At 37.6% G+C, this 19,995-nt stretch overlaps 1 protein-coding gene across 1 annotated transcript in view; it reads left to right on the top strand.

The window, feature by feature from the left end:
* LOC104392935 (chromosome unknown open reading frame, human C2orf43) overlaps positions 1 to 19,995 on the top strand; it is an 85,255-nt gene that overhangs the window by 9,634 nt on the left and 55,626 nt on the right. Inside the window, exon 2 of the mRNA XM_010002381.1 lies at positions 5,956 to 6,090. Coding sequence (XP_010000683.1) covers positions 5,956 to 6,090 — 135 coding nt within the window. The remainder of the gene's footprint in view (positions 1 to 5,955; positions 6,091 to 19,995) is intronic.

The raw sequence follows: 19,995 nt of genomic DNA, 5'->3' as shown, positions 1-19,995 counted from the left end.
AGAATCCCTATTTTCACAACCCAAGCAACTATATTAAGGTGCTTTCCAGCCAAATGCATGACTCCAGAGTTAGAGAGGATCAAACAGAGGTTTCACATGTGTTTCTGCAGAACATCCTTGTAATTGTTTTCTCTAGAGCTGATGCTGCTCTCCTAGTGTGCAGACTATAAATGGAAGACAGCTTGAAGAATGTCAGTCCTCTAGGTATGCAAACAGGTGAAAGCTTAATTGATGTGACTCTGTGATAATAGTTCATGTTATATGATGTGTTTTATTTGAAATCCTTTGACCCTGCATGTTAGAGAAACCTGGGTGTTTCCTTTTAAGGCCTGTTCATCTACCGTGGTGTCAGTTTCTGCAGTTTTCTCCCAAGTGTGAGAACATCATTGTGTTTTTTACATGCTCCATTTCAATCCTTCTGACATCTGCACGGGCTGCTTTCCATTCATTAACATAGGGGAGTTGCATCTTCTTCCATGCTGACTGGTCAGATGCCAAAGACAGATTCATTTTCCTTCATGTGAGGAACTTGTCATTTAGGCCCTTCAAGCTGGGGCTGAGAGCTTTGGCAGCTCTGTGAATCATTGCCACAAAAATGATTGTTGTGTGGTCCTGCTGTGCCCCTGGATTTCAGATTTGATTTATGGCTGCTCATTAAAAAAACCAAAACAACACAACAAACAAATAAAAAAATAAAAAAAAAAGGAACCGAAAACAAAACAACAAACCAAAAAACCCTGTGCATTTGGTTTTGTTGCCAGAGTTTATCATGTAAATACAGTGGCATACATACTTAATTCTGAAACTGGGGGCTTTTTCTAAAATTAACCTCAAGGTAACTGCTGGCATATATTCCAGTTCCTCAAAGTTCTCTGTAAGCCCACTGTTGGCTGTGCATTCCCCTTCTTCTGTTCATGTAGCTGCTTTTATTGTTTATGGTCCTGCTGAGGTCCCAGAGCAGACAGAAAGCAACTGCTAGAGAAGTGCATGAAGCACCACAGTTGAGTGCCAGCTACTGCTCCCACAGATGGCCAGACTCCTGGAGACATGTCTGGAGGGAGAACATCTCACAGGACAGTGCAAGAACCCAAAAACTTGTTTCAGAACAAGGTGCAAGAAACCTCATGGGTGTTCGGGATGATTTAACTACACTACATTTCTTCTCTCTCACTCCTGACCACTCTTGGCACTTACTATCGACTGCTTAAATGCATCCTTTCCAATTTAGAAACCCCTTCCAGAACTGCTAGGAATTATTTTAATTTTATGTTTTAGTCTCTGTTTCATTTGAGTGAGCTGTGTATATTTTCTTCCTGACCCTTTTTGGATGGTAGACTTTTCCTGTACATTTTGGTGTATATCTTTGTTTCTAAAGTGAAATATTTTGCATTGTGGTTTAGATTTTACAATAAAATCTGGTAAATCTGGGAATTGTTTTTACACTGAGTTGTCTAGTGCTAGTGCTCTCTTAATTCTAGTTTATATTTTACATTAATATTTTCTGTTGCAGAAGAAGTCAAAATGCTTGACAATTTGTAAGCCACAAAAGCTGTCATTACTTGTGGGAAGTAGCAATGATCTGTGACTTGTAAAATGAGTGTGATATGTTTGTTTTGCATTCAGAATTGAGCAGTTTGATTGAATTGCATTGATGACATATTGTATCTGACTTTTAAACTTCCTGAGTCTGAGTAAATTCTTTTTTGGAAACATAACAACTCAAATATGTATTTCATTTTCAAGACAGGCCAAGTTTGACTTTATGAAACCTTTGTGTAGGAAATCATGTTAAATAAGGATTAAAGTTATTCTTTATCAGTGATGTCCTGGGGCAGATAGCTGGTTTGTACAAATTATTCTCTCTCCACTGTTAGCTGCCTTCATAAGCAGGAAGTGGCTGGTAGTAAAAATTAGAATTTGATGGAAAAAGCATCAACAAGAAAGTGTTTGAAAGTGAAAGGCAGGCAGATGCATATTTATAAGTAAGCTTCATGGGGTTTTTTTAACTATGTGGGTGATTAAAGAGTATTATTTTCTATTCTTGAGAAACTGTATCTGCAGTATATATATGTGGGAGACTACCTCCTCGTGTAGCTCCAAGTCACACCTCTGCACCTTCAGTCATTCTCTACTGTTTTGCTTTAGCTGTGGGTGGAACAGGTCGGAAAGGAAGGACGTGGATTCCCGTCTTCCCATTAAAAATAGACTTTGGGCTTAATGCAGCACAGCGGGATGGAATGACACGTATTGCGTGAGGAGCGGGAAAGGTGACAGGAGTCCCTTAGTTACTGAAACTTAGCAGTGCACCAGATCAAGTGGCCCCACTGTGTTCTGTTGCAGCGTGCAAATTGTTCCTTGAACATGCTCTTCCCATGTGAAATGCTTAGAAACCTTTTGCAAATGAAACTAATATGAAGTGTGTTGTCGTTTTGTGTCTTGTTTCTGTGCTGGTCACTATTTACAGCTGTTGATTAAAGGGCTTCTGGAACAAGATAAACGCTGTTGACAATTCAGCACAGCTGAGAGTAACTGCTTAAGATGTGCTCTTGGTTCAGATGACTGCAGCTTGAGATTTTCTGGCATGCATGAATGATTCAGGTGCCCTGAGGTGTCTGAGGACTGATGTGATATTTGAATAACAGGAGTAATCTTCAAATCATGGAGGTTAACACTGCATTTCATTATGGTTTCCTTTTTTGTTTTACACTTACTTGCTGGGTGAAAGAACATAGGCAGTTTTGGTTTGTTGATGTACTGGGGAATCCTTAACATGCAGAAATGAGCACTGAATTGCCTGGATGCCTTTGTGATGAACCTGATAGTTCCTTTTCTATAAAATAAAACAATGTAATTGAACTGTATTTTAACTGCATCAGGTGACCCCAAAACATTTTTCATCACAGACTGTTGTGCATATTAAACCTCAGTTGTTTCCATTAGTTGCTATTGTAACTCTGTGTGAAAAAAAATCTTTTATCTGTTCAGGGTTTTTTTAGCTCCCCTTAAAGCATTTAGACAGATAGCAGCTAGAGTAAAAACATGCAAAATAACTGAAGTTGCAGAGATGCAAGTTTAAGCTATATTAAGAAATCAGCATTCTCCACTTGTAAATATTGTAGATGTAGGCTTTGAAGAGCAGAGACCATTAAGCTGCATTTACCTAAGTCAGTGCAAATCTGGGATAACTCTGTTAAACTTGAAAGTTCAGTAAAGAACAAATTTATAGCTGCTTTACACGTGGTTATTTCTCTATAGAAATCTTTGCTCTTAAAATCTCTTCATTGACCATTCCATTTGTGCCAGCCATTCTCATTCATACCCTTTCAAGGCATTTTGAAGTATCTGTATCAGTTCTAACAGCTCACCCCTCACTGTGTCTTTTGCCACGAGCAGATGCTTATGGAGAGTGGTGAAAGGGGGGTTCTTTTGCCTTTATGGAAAATCTCTTTTACCTGCCTGAAATACACGTTTATTAAAGGATAAAAGTCCCCCCTCCCTCCAGAAAGCATTAGAGTGCCTTGGGCTTTGACTGGTATTTGATGTGAAGTTTCACTGTTCATAAGCAGTTCTTGCTTCACTGCTCTTCAGCAGATGACTGAAAGCTGAGAGTATTTACTTGTTGGGTTCACTTGCCTGATGATGGGAAACAGCACCAAAATGTCTAAGACGGCTGTTACCATTTCTCCTTTTTTTACATTATTAAAGGAGAGAAAAATGTAAAGAAAAAAGGCTGGGTTTCAGATTAATTTTGTGATTCCTTAACCTCAAAATGCCTAATTGCATTATATTCCAGGAGCAAGTGTGCTGCCAAAATATCACGATCATTTGTACTACCAAAGACACCATTTATTTTGAGTTACTGCTGCTTTCATCTTAAACCTTGCTGAAAGACAAGTTTCCTCTAGGTAACATCAATCCAAGGAGCTTGACAGAGGAAGTGTAGATATTATTTTATTGTCTCTGGGGCCCTCTACATTATATATATTTTTTATATATGAAAATGTCATGCATGTGTATGGATGTGTGACCCCTGTGAATTTTAAGTTGTTTTTCTGGAAATCGGTTTGCAAAAATTTCATCATGCATTCTGGAATTTATATAAAGAACTTTTTTAAATTCTCAAGCTTACAAAGAGATGCTTAGAAACATGTAATAACTGGCACTATGTTTTTTTGAGTTCGGGTAATTTGTTTTAGGTTTTGGTTGTTTTTCTTTTTTTCCAAAGATGTGTGCTCCAGTAAAAGTGATGTTGGTTTAATATAGATATTTCTGTTAAGGTTTAAAAAGCATCAGAGACACTTTTTGCATAGAAGCACATAAGCATCAGCTGTTAAGCAGGTGTCTGTGCTGGAGGTGGCTTTGGGTGCCTGGTGCAGTGCTGCTCTGTGGTGAGCAGGCTGTGTTCTGGGAGCCCAGGACTGAGGAGATGTCTCTTGGGAGACAAATGAGGTCACTGTGTGTTACCTGAAGAGCAAAAGGGTTGAAGCAAAAAAAGACAAAACGAAGGTGTCCACTATAGGAAGGGAAGAAGTGGAAGGAACCTTGTTTTTATTTCCACGCACTATTTCTTCAAGTACTGATCTGATTACAGCTCTGATTCTTCTTCTCTGTCACTACATCTTACATCTCAGCCTGTTATTACAATCAGACTGATATAAAGGAGCTTAGACCATTTTAATGAGGTGGTGTGTTTTGTTTTGTTTTTTTTTCCCTCTCATACCCTTTTAGTAATATATCTGTGTTATTTTGGGATGTCTTTGTCTTAAAACATGAACACCTTTTTACACTATACTGTTCCTGCCACTTATTGCTGTTGATAAACCAACTAAGAATTGCCTAGTATGTGAATGAAGGACATGTCATTGAGCAATCCTAACCATGATGTTGGGCTTTCCTGGTGTTTAAATGATAATAAGAAAGCAGTGGAGCTACCCTGGGAAATTAATAAATAAAAGGAAACTATATATTTTTATGTAACATTTTTACGTATCCTGTGGGAATCAGGAAGAAAAATGTGATTTGTCTTCTTATGGATTTACTCTCCAACTTAAGTCTCTTGACACTGTCACAACTGATATCCAAAAGCAAAGAAGTAAAGGAGGAATAAAGATAATTTGCTTGGAAATCCTGAAATCCCTAACAGATACTAATTTTTATCTTCCGGACAGTGTTTCAGTTTGCAGGTCAGCAGTGGTACCTGACTGTCAGTATTGTGACTAGTAAACAAGGAATTTAAAGCAAGGAGGTCTGCTCTTGCCAGGCAAGCCAGATTTTTTCAGAAAGCAGCCCCTTTGGAGAAGTTCTCTCTAAAGCTGATGAGATGTAGGAGGGAGGATAGATTTTTGTGTAGTTCTAGAGCACAAGGAGTTGAAAAGGAAGGAGCTCTTGAGAGGAGTGGAATAGGACAAAGAATATGAAGTTGCAAGCAGAAAAAAAATAACCTAGTCCAATGAGTTTAAAATAAAATCATTCTCTCTTTTAGGGCCAGTACAGACTTTATTATCAGGATACCACATGCCTGTTTTGAAGTGGTAGCACTGTTACTCTGCAGAGCAGACATCTCAATCAACTGATACACACTGTAGTCTTTGTGGTATTTTTATAAGATCTGGGGGTTTCTTTGGCCAGTTTTCACATATCTGTAACTTGATGAGATAGATAAGTGAGCTGGCTGACCCCTGATGAAAAGAAGCTTTTCTCTTGTGTTGGGATTCCATTTTAGGTTCTGCAATTTCAAAGTCATTCTGTAAAATGCTTCTCATGGGTGCCACTTATCAATAGAATTAAACCACTTCAATAGAGTAGCCCCTGAAATTGGGAAAATAAAAATTGGACACGTACTAGAGAAAATAAATTAACAAATTGCTGTATAATGCTGTTTAGTTGGCTTTGAAGAAGATCGCTTGCTGTCGGAAGGTGAATATTGACTGTGCTTTATGTTTTGTTTCTTGGCAGGTAACCCTGGACTGGCAGGTTATTACAGGACCTTTATACAGGCCTTATATTGTGGGCTAAATCAGCAATATCCCGTTTGGGTTGTGAGCCATGCTGGACATTGTAAGCCTCCTAGTGGAATGGAAATGATAGAAGGTACAATACTATGACTTGTGCATACAAGTATTTGTAAGCCTCCTTCCCTCCCCCTTCCCTGATTTCACTACTGGAACTTGTGCCTATTAGAAACAATATTACATGTTTTTTAAATGTCTTAATTATATTTCCACAGAAGAGTTGTAAGAGAAGTTACTGAGGAAAAGAGTATTTTTAGGGGAATTAGATTGGCCAGTCAAATAAGTGCTATTAAAGCATTTGCTGATGTAAGAGAAGTTACAGAGGAGAAGGTTTAGAATGCATTTGTGTTGAGAAGAGTAGATTAGAACAGTTCATTTTAAAAATGAAGTGTCCAATTTAGAGATGGAGTACTTGAGAAGAGACTGAAGTATCTCTGAATTTAAAAATAGTTGTACTAAGTCAGTGAATTTTCAGGGAGCAAGCAAATCTTTCTGAGCCTGGGGTATGGGGTGTTTGCAGGATAGAGGTTCCTTGTTTAGCTGTTAAAACTTTTGACATGCAAATCACCAGCAAGACATGGTAGTCAACTCTAAGGGAATATTGTTCATGTGCAGCATTGTAAGATGGGGGGAGCCAATAGTGAATCTTGTCCTGAAAGTGTCAGAAGAGCTCTGGACTTGGTCCAGCTGCAGTGATGTTACAGTAAAGCAGTAGGATTCCCTAGGATCAAAAGGTTCGGCAACATGAAGCGACTTAAAAGTTTTGAAGAAGAAATTGTTTTAGATGTTTAGCATAACTTTCCCTCACTGACCTTTGCATCCCAGCTTTTAAAGACTTTTTATTTAATCTCAAGTTTGAAACTGAAACATGAAACTTGTATTTCTTTGGTGAAATTCATTCCAGACACCATGTTCCAGAGTCAAACTACCAAACACTAACACTTGCTCCTGATAGAGGAGAAATCCCAAGGTGTAGAATTTCTGGTACAATGTTAACCATAGCATACAGGTAGGTGCTTCTGATGGGCATTTCATAATTCTTCATTTGAAATAGCCTCTTGCAGGTCCTGCATCCTCAGTATGTCTTGATAAGAAGGATGAGGGCATAAATTGACAAAGACAACATTTCGATCTCTGACACCTGAGATTTTTCTGATTGGAATCCATCAAATGAAAATAAGGGGGTGGAAGCTAATATGAAAGATCAATTCATACTGATTCATGTAGAACAAGGTTTTTTGATCAAGCACTCCTATAAATAAATAATTTCTATCAGTAAAAATTTTTTCATCATGCACCCAAATATATGTGTTTTTTAAATTAATACAAATTGCATCCATATGTTACTGAATTGCTGATATTTTCGTCCTGCATCCCACTGTGTGCACCCCACTTTGGAGACCACTGATTTAGAGTGTGCAAGTATAATAGCACACTTAACATATAAATTATGCTGCCTGTAAAGTAATAAAGGGTTTTAAATGAGAGAAACTGTATAGGAATAATATGCCTAGTTATATGTAGATCAAGTAGGTTTTGAAACTCTCAGAAAGACTAAAGCAAGTTTTCCAACAGCAGCTATCAATCACAGACTACCTCCTAATTTTCTGGAGACATGTCACATAGTGATTGGAGCACTGAACAAAGCTACACCCTTCATTTTTACTTCTCTGTGACCTCCTTCTATTCAAAGAGCTCTTGCAAGCTGTGCTGCACAAAGACACACACCATCCATTGAGCATTGCATTGCTGTAATTCTGTTCCCAGCAATAGATCCACTGTGCAAAAAGGTTTGAAACTTATTTTTACTCAGTGAACACAATAAAAAAGTGATGCCTCAATTTTGAGTTCTTTATTCTTCTCCTTAGTGTTTTAAAAAGCAGTTGTTTCAAACCTGGTTCCATGAACACTTGTGACTGTAAATGCCCACATCAATCTTTAGATGTAAGCAAAATTACAAAAAGGAGAGGAGTTTCCTAGCTCTCAGTTATGCTTTTTAAAACTGGCATAGACTATATATGCTTTAAAAATGTTCATATAATCTTACAAGTGTTGCTTTTTCTTTTCAGTGCCTGATACTGGGACTTTGATTTGTAGGTTTCCTAATAATTCATGTGTTTGTGGTTCTTGAACAGATGCTGCCTACAAACAGGTTCTTTCATAATACCAAATATAAAACCAAAACCTTGCTTAGTTTCTCTGATAGTTCACCGTGCCAAATATACTATGATGGCATTTTAAATCTTTTTAAGATGCAGGTATTTGTATGTAATTTCTACCTTATAAAGGCCTGTTTGTAAGAAAGGAAAAATATATATACTAATAGATCATAATTAAAAGTAAAAATAATAGGCAGGTATAGATTTGTTCTCTTAAATTCTGAACTCCTTTTAATATGTCACTCCACTGAAGAATTTGCATTACACTTCTTTTGAGATTTCTTATTTGATAACATATTGTCCTACATCTTAGCAAGTAACTTACTAGATGCTGTGAGGGTTTATTTAAAGTGCAAGTTATTTTTCCCAGTATGAATGTGGAAGAGGTTCACTATAGCTCAGTGCCATTGCTGTCAAAACAGGCTACTGCCTGCACACTTGTATCTGTAAGTTAGTATTTTCCTCAGGATTAAGTGGATGGTGTTTTGACTTAGAAATTAAAGATAAATAATTAAGGGTAAAAAAAATACTCTGTATTTACTCACACATAAATTATTCTGTCAAAATGCCAGTATAGCTTCTCAGCTTGTAATACATTGTGAACTGTGGAGATTGAAGCTCTAAATATCATGAAATCCAGTTGAGTAGAAATACTTGAGTACTGCAAAAGGTCTGGAGACCCATGATTAGGAGTAGTTCTTCTGATGACAATGAATAGTAGCCAGCTGAAAGCTTTTCAACAGCCTTTCAACTTATTTTGATAGGAAACAAAGTGCTAGTTAAAACTAACACACTTCAGTGAACAAATCCTGAAATTACTCATTGCTTATTTTATATGCATTGCTAACTCAATTGCTGTGGTTATCCCTCTGTAAAGTAAGGACTAAAAGACTCATTCTCACCCAAAATATCTTTAAAAGCTTTGGAAAATGGGAGATGATTTAGGAGACCCTTGACACTCTGTCCCTTTAACACATCCCTCACCTCCCTTTTTTAGCAGCCTGGTTGGCTTTTGCCAATAAAGGTTGTGTAGACAGCAGGATGTTCATACATAGCCATGTCTTAGAATGGTCTAATTCTGTGGACCTTTGCTGTGGTTTGATGAGAAATAAAAAATATGACATCTTGGACAGAAATAAGAATAGAAGAGGTCTGGTTTGGTTGTGTTCTTCCTCTGGACCACCAAGATACTTTTATTTGTAGTGAAGTAAGCTTGAGAAGTAAAGAAAAATGAAGTCAGAATTACAAGATTTATTGATTTTTTGGTAATATTCCATGTATGCCAAGTGCTACAGAAATATGAAGTAGTATGATTCATATCTTAATTGATCAAAGAGACAGAATTTATGCATTAAAATGTCATATACCTAATAAGTGGCCAGATATCAGCCATACCTTAATGGTACAATATTTGGTCACATGATAAACTGTATTAAAGATAAATCTCTAGAACTTTCTAAACTCTACAGATGAGGATTGAGCTCTGCACATTCATAATGCAAATACTTTTTAAATGTTTTAGCAAGTTGTGTTTAACCTTTGGAACAGATTACTGAATTTTCTGGGTCTTTTTCTCAATCAGTAGTAGGTAGTTTTGAATGACAGGAAAGTGGGAGTGACAGGCTTGATAGCCAAGTTACAAATAAAATTCTAATTTGACCTTTTATGTCCCATGGACTGTGGCCTTAAAATCTATTAAACTATCCTACAGTTCATTTTTCTTGTTAAAAAGAGGTAGGTACATATTGATTTATAGTCCATCAGAAGAGTGTTTCCATTGTTTTTTCTTCATGCAAGGAGATGGGGCCTTCAGACCTTTTTGAAACTGAATTACGTCCTTGAGAAGCAATAAGGGGAAAAGAACAGAAGTGGTTGAAGGATAATAAATTACCTATGAAGACACTGACTGTGTGATCTTAAAATGTTAATGTACCATGACTGTGAATTTTTGAAGGTTTGTATTAAAAAAAATAAAATGTTCTAGAGTTACAGGAAAATTTGGAAGCCATGCACAGCTTGTTTTTATTTTATATCTATTGCTACTTTGCTGTTGTTAACATTCATCTGAGTGGAGTTTGCTTTAGCAGCCACAGCTTTAGCTACTGTGAGTGAGATTATTGCTCTAGCTAAAGTGGTATAAATCTACCAAAAAAATTACTGGAACAATTTGAGTAAAACCAAATTTATGCTTCAGCGGGTTAATCATCTCGTTGACTGATAGATAGTTGACCACCAAATGTCAGAAGTGTGAGCATGATTAGCATACGTGAGCTAGAAGTTTCTACCACCATTATATGCTGTGCAGGCAGAAGAAAACCTAAAATAGTAGCCTGAGCAAGACAAGGAGCATGGTGTGCTATAATAGGAGTCTTATGAGTTATTTAGGACAGTGATTCCCAACCTGTGGTCTGTGGGCCACTAGTGGTTCCCAGGACACTTGCTTGTTTTCCAAGAAGAGCTGGCTGATCAGATGGGGTTGGCTCTCTCATGGTTTTCCACTTGCTAAGTGGAATTGATGGCAAAGCTAAGAATACTTTTCCAATAACACTTTTTTGTGTGTGTCAGCTTTTGCTGTGGTGGCCTCAGAGATGTTGTGCGACCGTGAGCATGTGGTGGTGGCAAGGGGTGGGGTTGTGGTCTGCACTGCTGCAAACAGGAGAGGAGGAGATCGTCAGAGTTGGGTGTTCCAAGAACTGGGTTCCTAAAAATAGAGACTCAGCAACAGCCTTTGTCCTTGTTGTTTATAACCCCAAAGGAGTGAAGTTACGCAAGGGCACGGGGAATCAGTATCTTCTTGATAATTTTGTTTTAAGCTATATGGATGTTTTGAATGATTGGTGATGCTGGAGAATACCTGCACTGCTGAAACAGGTGGATCAGAGCTGTTTGCAGTCTGCTCAGTCAGTACAAAATCACCTCAGAATTAGGGTCTGTCATGCTTAGAAGTCTTTGGACCTTATTTGGACTTCAGCACAATTTAGTTAGATACAAATTGCAGTAGTAACGGTAGGTGTCTGGCCATGTGCAGGTGCACAGTGATAGCCATGTTTAAAAGGCATTTTTATCTTGTATTAAACAAGTAAAGGGAGAAAAGCAGAAAAAAGCAGCTGAACTGGCATCTGACACTAATGTATACATTCATTTAGTTCACATTACATACATGTAATTCACATTAATTTACATTTTAGTAATATTTTCTGCTTCCCAGGCCTATAAATTTAAATATCTGAGGGTCATGTAAAGATGGATTATCTTTAATGTAACTTCTTTAAAGGTTTAGTCAGTTATGTTTAAATATTGTAGTGCCAGAGAACTCTGTAGTCATGTTTGTGTCACAGAACATGTCACTGCTTAATTTTAATGCAGAATTGTATGGCAAAAGGTGTCTGCCAGTGCAGTGGTATCACTGTAGACACAAAAAGAACCCAATTGTAATGCCATCCAGGTAGGATTAAGCTAAATTCATAACTGTTTCATAGCTAAGAATAATTTTTAATGTATAGAGAGGAGAAGCTTCCTGTTTACAAAGCTGGCCCCAACATTGATTAATCACCTGGAGCCCTTCACAAGGTAGTTGTCAGCAGCAAGGGATCCCACGTCAGGCTGTGCACAGAGGATCTGGTTGTTTTCACAGGATGGGCCAGGAGCTGTCAGCTCAGTGCAGTGCAGTCCTGCTGCCCTCCTGATACAGCAGTTGCTGCTGCCCGAAAGCTTATTCCTTCCTTGTCTTTGGAAAAGGCAACTTAAGGAAGGAAGTGTGTGTGTATGTAAATATGCTGTGATGAGGTATTAAATGTTGAGGGGTTTGTCTTTGCCTGGTAAGATCTGCATTTTACTGCATGGTGCAGTGCTAGGTGTCTATTTTAAGGAAACAAATGATCATTTCGTGTTATAAACCCACTGGAATGTTTTAAATCTAAACGTGTGAAAAGTAAGCAGCCCTAGGGATGCTGCAAGACTCATTTACTTCTTTCCTTTAAGCCACATTCAGTGAAGTATTCATAGAGGTCCCATAATCATACCCATAATTATGCAAATAGATCCTTTGAGTGAAATCTTGGCATTTGGCGTTGACTTTATCAGTTCTGCTTAATTTTAAGCATGTGTTTAACAATCTTGTTCCATTCAAAATCAAAACTAAGAAAATACAATTTTGCCATATGTGAAGTATTTCTAAGTTGCTCTGTTGTTTTCTTTTCTGGCCAACCAAAATGATAACAATTTGAACTGCTCATAGCATCATACCTTAACAGCCATGTATTAATTTGTAATGATCACTTAAACACTGTTAGCTGATTCTGGTACCACTTAATGCATAGCTCTGTATTCCCTTGACTTTGATGGAGTAGAGTCCAATTATTGCTGGTGTTACTGAGAAGAGGACTTTTTCTTTACTTTGGTTGCATCTATCTTAAAAGTAGGTTCCCTCTCTCTGTTTCTTTCAGAGTTTTCCACTGAGTTTGTCAAAATAATATCTGTAGGTATATTATTAAAAAACATCCATGAAAAGCTTTCTACTCCATTCTAGTACTTTATTCAACTAATTCCCCTGTTAAAAGAACCAGAATTTTTCATTCCTAACTTCAAATAAGGTTAACATAGTTCCATTTTTGAAGATGTGTTTTAAAGTAACAACCTGATACAGTCTTCTTTTTTATCCAAAACCAAGACGTTTTTAAAGAAACTGACATTCATCCATTGGAGAGTATAATGCCTTTACTGCATTCCAGGGAACTTTGGATGTAGGTTTAGAGATTGTTTATGGATCATTTTCCACCTTTCACCCCATGACATAGGTATGTTCTCCAGCTGATACCATCACTTCTAATTAGATACAGATGGCTGTTAGTGGGGAGAAAAAAAGTCTACAAGAATGTGAACCCTATGAAAAGGTAACATATCTTTTGGTGTCTTGACTTGAGAAGGCACGTCACAGTTCACTGAGATGAGCAGTGATGTGATGTTTCAGAGTAACTCATTTAAATGTTTACCATACTGTTGTACAGAAAGGAAAAAAGTGAAATAATTTCATAAACAAAATACTTTAATTATTCAGATTATTCTCCCAGGGAGAATGCATACAAATCTTTTAATCCAAGTCAGTTTGAAAGCAATGTTTGCATTTGCTAACAGAATGAAAATGAACTATCCCCATAGCAGAGCGTAATCTCTTCTGTATGAAGGTGTAGCAGGTCAGAATTTGTGGGTTTGATAGTTAAGTCCAAAAGTCTATTCACTACATAGGTTAGGTGCAGGAAGAAAGCTGGTCAATACTTATTAATAAGAATTTATGTATTTTTATGTAGATCTTAGATTTAATTTTGATACCCACAAGGCTCACAACAAATGGTACAGATCTTGATGGGATTAATCCAGTGTTGAATGGTAGTTTTATTTTTAATTGACAGTGTTCTAGAGTTGTAAGGCTTGGGAACCATCAGCAAGGCACAACATCATTTCAGTTTCTCAAAATAATCAGTGTGTCTTTCTTTAAGGAGCAATGTAGGTGTTTCAGGGAAATGCTTGAAACTGTCAGGAAGACTGTAGGAAGAAGTAACTGCAGATGACCTCATTCTTAGATAATCACCTTCATTAATGAATTACTCTTACTTCTAGTGTATCTACTTAAATCTTTCATCAAGATCCCAGCAGGGGAGAAATGATAAAAGACAAAATTATAGTACTGGGGACTCAGGTTGAATGAGATCTCAATGCTGCTTGCTGGATGAAGGTTTTATTTTTTCCTCCTGTTGATACTGTATAGGATTATTCTTTTCCTTTAGAGTAAACTTATTTTTATCTTTCTGCATGTTGAATTTTATGGTTTGTGCATTAATACATCTATTAAAATAATTAATTTACTACAACTATCAAATTACTGGTGTGATCAGGTGACTTCTTAATTGCCAAACAAATCCCTGTTGGGTTAGATGTTACAGCTAACTACTAAAATTGTCTGGAATTTCCATTGTAGCATCATTTTTTTCAGAAGAAAACTGGTTTTGAACATATTACCACTGAGTCTTTGCTACTCCACTGACCGCTGTCCTAGTTTTAACATGATTTGGAGGAAGAAGTTTTATCCTGCAGTGGATCATTAAGAGACCAATTTTGGTACTTCCAAATACACTTTAGAATACATTAAACTATGATATCATGTCATATTTTGATCTGTTTCTATGTAGACTGCAGGTCAAATTTAGTTGCTATCTTTAATATAAATTGCACTGTAAAGCCCTAGGCAGTTTCAAAGAGTTTGTAATGAGCTATGGCTTTGATGTTGGCTAATGTAAAGGAATGAGAAAATCAACCTTTGCCCAACTGTGACCTGGGCACTGCTGCTGGGTCATGGTGAATTGATTTGCTTTCTGTGTAGCACATCTCACCTGCTTAAAATGAAGACCAAAAAAAAAATCCCTCATTCATCTATAATGATAGATCTACTTTGTAGCAGTGGCACTTTAGTCTCTATTTCAGCTATAATGCAAAACTCCAAGAAAAATAAAACCATGACAGTACCTTTGGTATGTTGCCATACTTGCTCTGCTAGGCAGTTCAGCCAGGAATGAAAACTTCAGCATTTTCTTCAGGAAGGTAAAAGAGGAAACTGCTATCTTGGTAATAAGGAATTTCAGTCTTGGTCTATGTCACAGTTATAAATAAATTTTTGGGATGGATTTTCAAGAGAAATCAGGCCTGGCCTAACAAATAAAAAATTTCACCTTGGATTCAGTAGAACCATCAAACACTTGAGAAAACGTCACCCATTGATCTGTGAAGTACAAATTCTAAATTATTACTTGTGCTACTGTTTAGCTGCCCCTCCAGATATAATCTTAGCTGCTTCTTTTTCCCCTTTCCCTCTCTTACCATTGGGATTGTGCTCCTTGTCATTTTCTCCTACTTAAAAAAAAAAAATACATTTTAATTCCCTCTTTGTAGAATAACATCAGTTGTCTTCCTTGGCCAGCTGTCCTACTTTGATTCAACCTTTGGCTCTCCCTTCATTTCCTCTCCGTCCTTCTTTCTCTCTTTGTATCTGTTTAAACTTTCCAAAGTTTTGAAGGGCTGTTTTCAATAGGTGTGACTGTTAGACTTGCCTGCTGCCATGCAGCTCCTCAGTTATCATACACCAACTGAATCAATTCCTGTGAAATGATATTCATCCATTTTTGTTCCCTTCAACACTCACACAACTGCTACTGTCCTTGCCTTACCTCTTAGGCTATATCCACCCAGTCTTGTTGATGTGCAGGACACAGTTATTTTGTTTTCCTTCCTGTTTTTGACTTGTTTCTCTGTCAAAATACACTTTAGATCATAGTTAGCCTTAGCAAGAAAGTCCCTTCCAGTTTAGTTTGTGTGGGCAAGTGAAGAAGGGAATTCACAGAACTTCTCAGTTGGCTTCAGCATATTCAGAACACAAGAAATACAACATGAACAATCAGCTATCCAGAGCTTGAGACCTCCTGGCTTTTGCTCCCTGAGACAACCTTACAATGAAAATCTAGATCTGCTCTTACACAGCAGTGGTTCTCATATTTTAAATTTTGTTTTTCTTTTAAAAAAATAATATAATATTGAAGATTATGGTAAGTTGCATTTTCTGTAGTTATTCAGCTTACTGTCTGTAAATTTCCATCTCTGTTATGTAAAACACCCATGTTAGAGTGATTCTGAAGGCACAGAGTGGTGTAGAACTCCATCATTTCACACTCCTTAATGATATTTGCCTTGCCAAAATGAGAGACAACCAACAAAATTCTAACTCCATGTTTGTACTGTTACCTCAACACACCTTGATAATGAGTGCTCTAACCTGTAGAGGGAAGCAATGGAAATGTAAAATAAATTCTCTCTCAAACATCTTCATTGAGTAAGTTCAGTGTGCTGCTGTAGGTTTTTAATTAAAAATTGGTCTTTAGTATTTGTGCATTCTGTCAGGCTATGCCTGGACTAATTTAATTACAATACAGTTTCCTTAGAAAAACAGATCAGGTGTTAAAACAAGTGCCCCAGCAATAGGTATGTAGATAGCAAAGGAAATCAGTATTTGTAAATTCAGGTCTCATTATTTTTTTAATAAAGAAAATAATGCATATGGCCACTTCAGTATCTTGAATAAATGGTAGTTTATTTGTGGAGGATACGTTTACAAAAAGTAATTACTCCAGTAAGTACTAACGAGTGGTGTGTTTATCCAAAAGTTGCATGAACAGTTCCTGAGGGTACTAGGGCCAGACTAAGGTCTAAGGGTTAATCTAAAACACAATGCTTTAAGACCTGGTTCCTAGTGTCAGGAGGAGCTCTTCAGTATTTATTGAACATTCTTTCGTGGTTTCCATCCCATTTCTTTGGCATTTTATTGCTTGCTGATACAAATTATCCAGGGTTCAATAATCAAATGAAAGATTAAGTGAGGTATTCTGGCTGTAAGCAGTATATCTTATGGGGATGTATTTTCTAACACATTTGCCCATACTAGACCCACAAACCTGAAATCTCTGTTCTTAAGCTCACAGTTGTGTTTAAACTTTTTCAGATGGCATCATTCAATTGTAAGGAATTACTGTATTTTGCTGTAAGAACAAAGCCAATCAAATTAGTTATTTAATTTCCAGAATTAGACTTCTGACTACTCACACCAGTTTAATAGGTGATCCTTCTAAGTAATTCAGTTGTAAGTTTGCTCTCTGCCTGTCACTACCTGAAGGCAAAATAAAACTTCCCACAGGTTGCTGCATCTAAACAGTAGTGACCTAGCTGCTGCCCCTCCCACCAGTGGTTGCATGTGTTTGTAGTAGAAAAAGGAGGTGGGGCATAAAATCTAAAACATTTGGCCCTGTATGTTGGTTGCATTTATGGCATTTGATAGAGATACAGTGGACCTAACCCTGAGCTGGCTCTCCTAAACTATTTGGTTGGCCATACTTGATGCTTTGTGCCTTCCTTTTTCATATGCTTTGATATAATCGGTGACCTTTCAGATTATTCTACCTCTTTGCTTTTCTCCCTCTTGATACTTTCTTGTGATGTTACTGCATTTCCATGTGTTTGCACTTTTTATATCTTCTCACTGTTAACATTAAGCCGTATTAGGATGTGTCATGCAACTGAACGGAGCAGCATCTTCAGAGGAAATGGTTTTCCAGCCATGAGGTTCAGTCTCCAGATGCTTACTTGTCCATTTCTGAATATTTCAACCACCATAGAATTGAAACTGGTTCATTAGAGTTTGTCCTTAGATATGCTGGTACTACCCCCTGGAGTAAATGACCCAGGGAAGAAGAAGATACAGTGCAGGTAGAGCAGAGGTTTTTACCTCCCTGTCCTTCATGGCATATAATTACAAGTGATCTTTTCACACAGCTCCTTACTTGTTCATGAGGAATTTAGAGGCCTTCTGGATGAGGAGATCCTGGAGCAGACTTTAAAGTCACTTCATGACAAGTGGATAGTATCCATGTGTATGGAGCTCAAATGTTCAGTCATCTGTTGTGACCAGGGCAGCTGAGAGTTTGGACACTCAAGCATTCCCTTGTGAAATTAGAGAAATAGAAAGGCATGTGGAAACTATATGAACACATTTGAGGGTAGTTTTGGAAAATCTGGCCTCCAGTATCTTTTCAAATCATCCAGTGTAAAGGAGTCTATAATTTTTGGAGGCTTTTTAATGAAAGGATTAAATTTATGACTCTCCAGTCTAAAGTCTGCTCATATAACTGATATGTTTGGGCTTTTTCTGCCTAAGAATTTCCGTTGCATACACAGCAGAAAAACAAGCAAACACAATTCTCTGTTATTTCCCTGAAAACCAAAGTCCTTCTTCCTAGCAAGATTAACTTGTCGACTAATCTTAGAGCAAACACTTTACTTTAATCTATCATTGTTTTCTGACTGTGGGTTTAGTGGAGGTCAGAAAAAGAGATTCATTAAAGTGACTGCGCATTTGTTTTTCCGAAGGCACATCGGAAGATTAATGCCTTGCCAAGGAACATAAAGAAATACAGTATTTCTTTTAATACACTTCAGTTAAATAAAGTCTTAAAATCACATGCTTTGGCCCAGATGAGGTGTTTGCAGCATAAGGTACAAGTCATATAATTTCTACTATCTGAAAACTGCCTAAACGAGCTGTCCTTCAGCCATGCCATTTGTTCCACACCTGAGGTGAAGTAACTGGTCCTGTCTCTGATGTAGAGCCATTGGAGAGCTAACTGCCAGTGTGTTTGTGCAAGTCTATTTGCTTATATAAAGAACACATTTCAGCTTCTCCACCCAAGAAATCCGTGTTGATTTTGGATAATCCCTGGGTGATTTTATTCTCTAAAATAAATAAATAAATCTTCCAAACCTGTGACGCAGCCCAGCTCTCACATATTTTGGACTATTAGAAGTGTAGCCTTTGTGTTGGGGAAACATGAACTGACACCAGGCATGGGCAATTTTATGTTTGTCCAGAAGTAAAATAGGATGTGTATTCCAATATTGGGTTACGTGATGTTGGAGTTTCACCTGGCAAGCAGGCAGGGTTGATTGGTGATGAGGAGGGGTTTTGCGTGTGGATCAGCAGACCCCGCGCTGCGTGCTTACCCTTCAGTCTGCCTTCTCTAGGACTGGTGCCAGTGTGGTTTGGTTTGGCAACAAACAAGTCTTTCTGAAGAAAAGTAAAAGTTGTATTAAGCAGCTGAAACAATTTTCTGGGCTCAGCATTGGCTGTCAGGACTTGTTTCAGTCTCAGAGAGATCGTATGTGTAGCTGGCCAGTAGATGTGGGAATCTGAGCATCCTTGGTCTGAGTGGTGCTGAGCAGGGCTGCACTGGCGGTGCTTTGGTCCAGTGCAGTAGAACTGGTCTCTGTGGCCATCATCAATCATAACTAACTCATCCAATTAAACATTACTTCTGCAAGCTGTGCTGTGCTATGGAAACACTAGTTCAGAGGCTTGAGTTAGGTATGATCAAGTCCTAAACTCAAGTCTGGGCAAAGGTGAGGAAGAAGAAGCCCTTATTTTCACTCAACTCTTCATTCCCATCCATATTCTTCCTTCGGCAGCAAAACTGGTTCTGTATAGGCACATCTCACTGAAATCAGTAGTAGTTATACATGTTGCCCTGAATCTCTACACTGCTATTTAGTAGGTAGCTAACAGTAAATTAGATATCTAATGCCTTAAATAGCTGAAATAGCTAACTGTTGTCTACCTTAGCTTGGAAAATGTCAGGACTGGGCTAGACTGTCTTTGCTGTTGTTTTTTAATTGCATTGTAGCAATGTTCAGCATCTTCTTTAGCAGATACTGAATTAATGTAGTGAAAAGCAGCCATGAACCTCATGAGATTGAACAATACAAATAAAAATGTGTTTCTTGCATGGTTTCTGGAGTCTTGTGAACCATGAAAAGTTCTCTAGATGATTTCTACACCTAGATTACCGCCTTTTCCCCTGCTCTAAGCTAGAAATAAGATGAAACTCTTTTAAAAACACTTATTTTCAAGAACTAAAGCTATGAATGGAATGTCAGACTTTAAGAGACCTGCTGATAAATCACTGGACATGGCAGTGACTGAGTAGAACAGTATGGATCTTGTGAACCATGAAAAGTTCTCTAGATGATTTCTACACCTAGATTACCGCCTTTTCCCCTGCTCTAAGCTAGAAATAAGATGAAACTCTTTTAAAAACACTTATTTTCAAGAACTAAAGCTATGAATGGAATGTCAGACTTTAAGAGACCTGCTGATAAATCACTGGACATGGCAGTGACTGAGTAGAACAGTATGGAAATGATAGCAGATGTTTACAAGAGAAAATTTACCTGCTGAA

The sequence above is a fragment of the Chaetura pelagica genome, unplaced genomic scaffold (genome assembly GCF_000747805.2).
Source record: "Chaetura pelagica isolate M959 unplaced genomic scaffold, ChaPel_1.0 scaffold46, whole genome shotgun sequence".
Lineage (NCBI taxonomy): Eukaryota > Metazoa > Chordata > Aves > Apodiformes > Apodidae > Chaetura > Chaetura pelagica.
The sequence above is the reverse complement of the archived record's forward strand: the minus strand, read 5'-3'. Positions and strand labels throughout refer to the sequence as shown.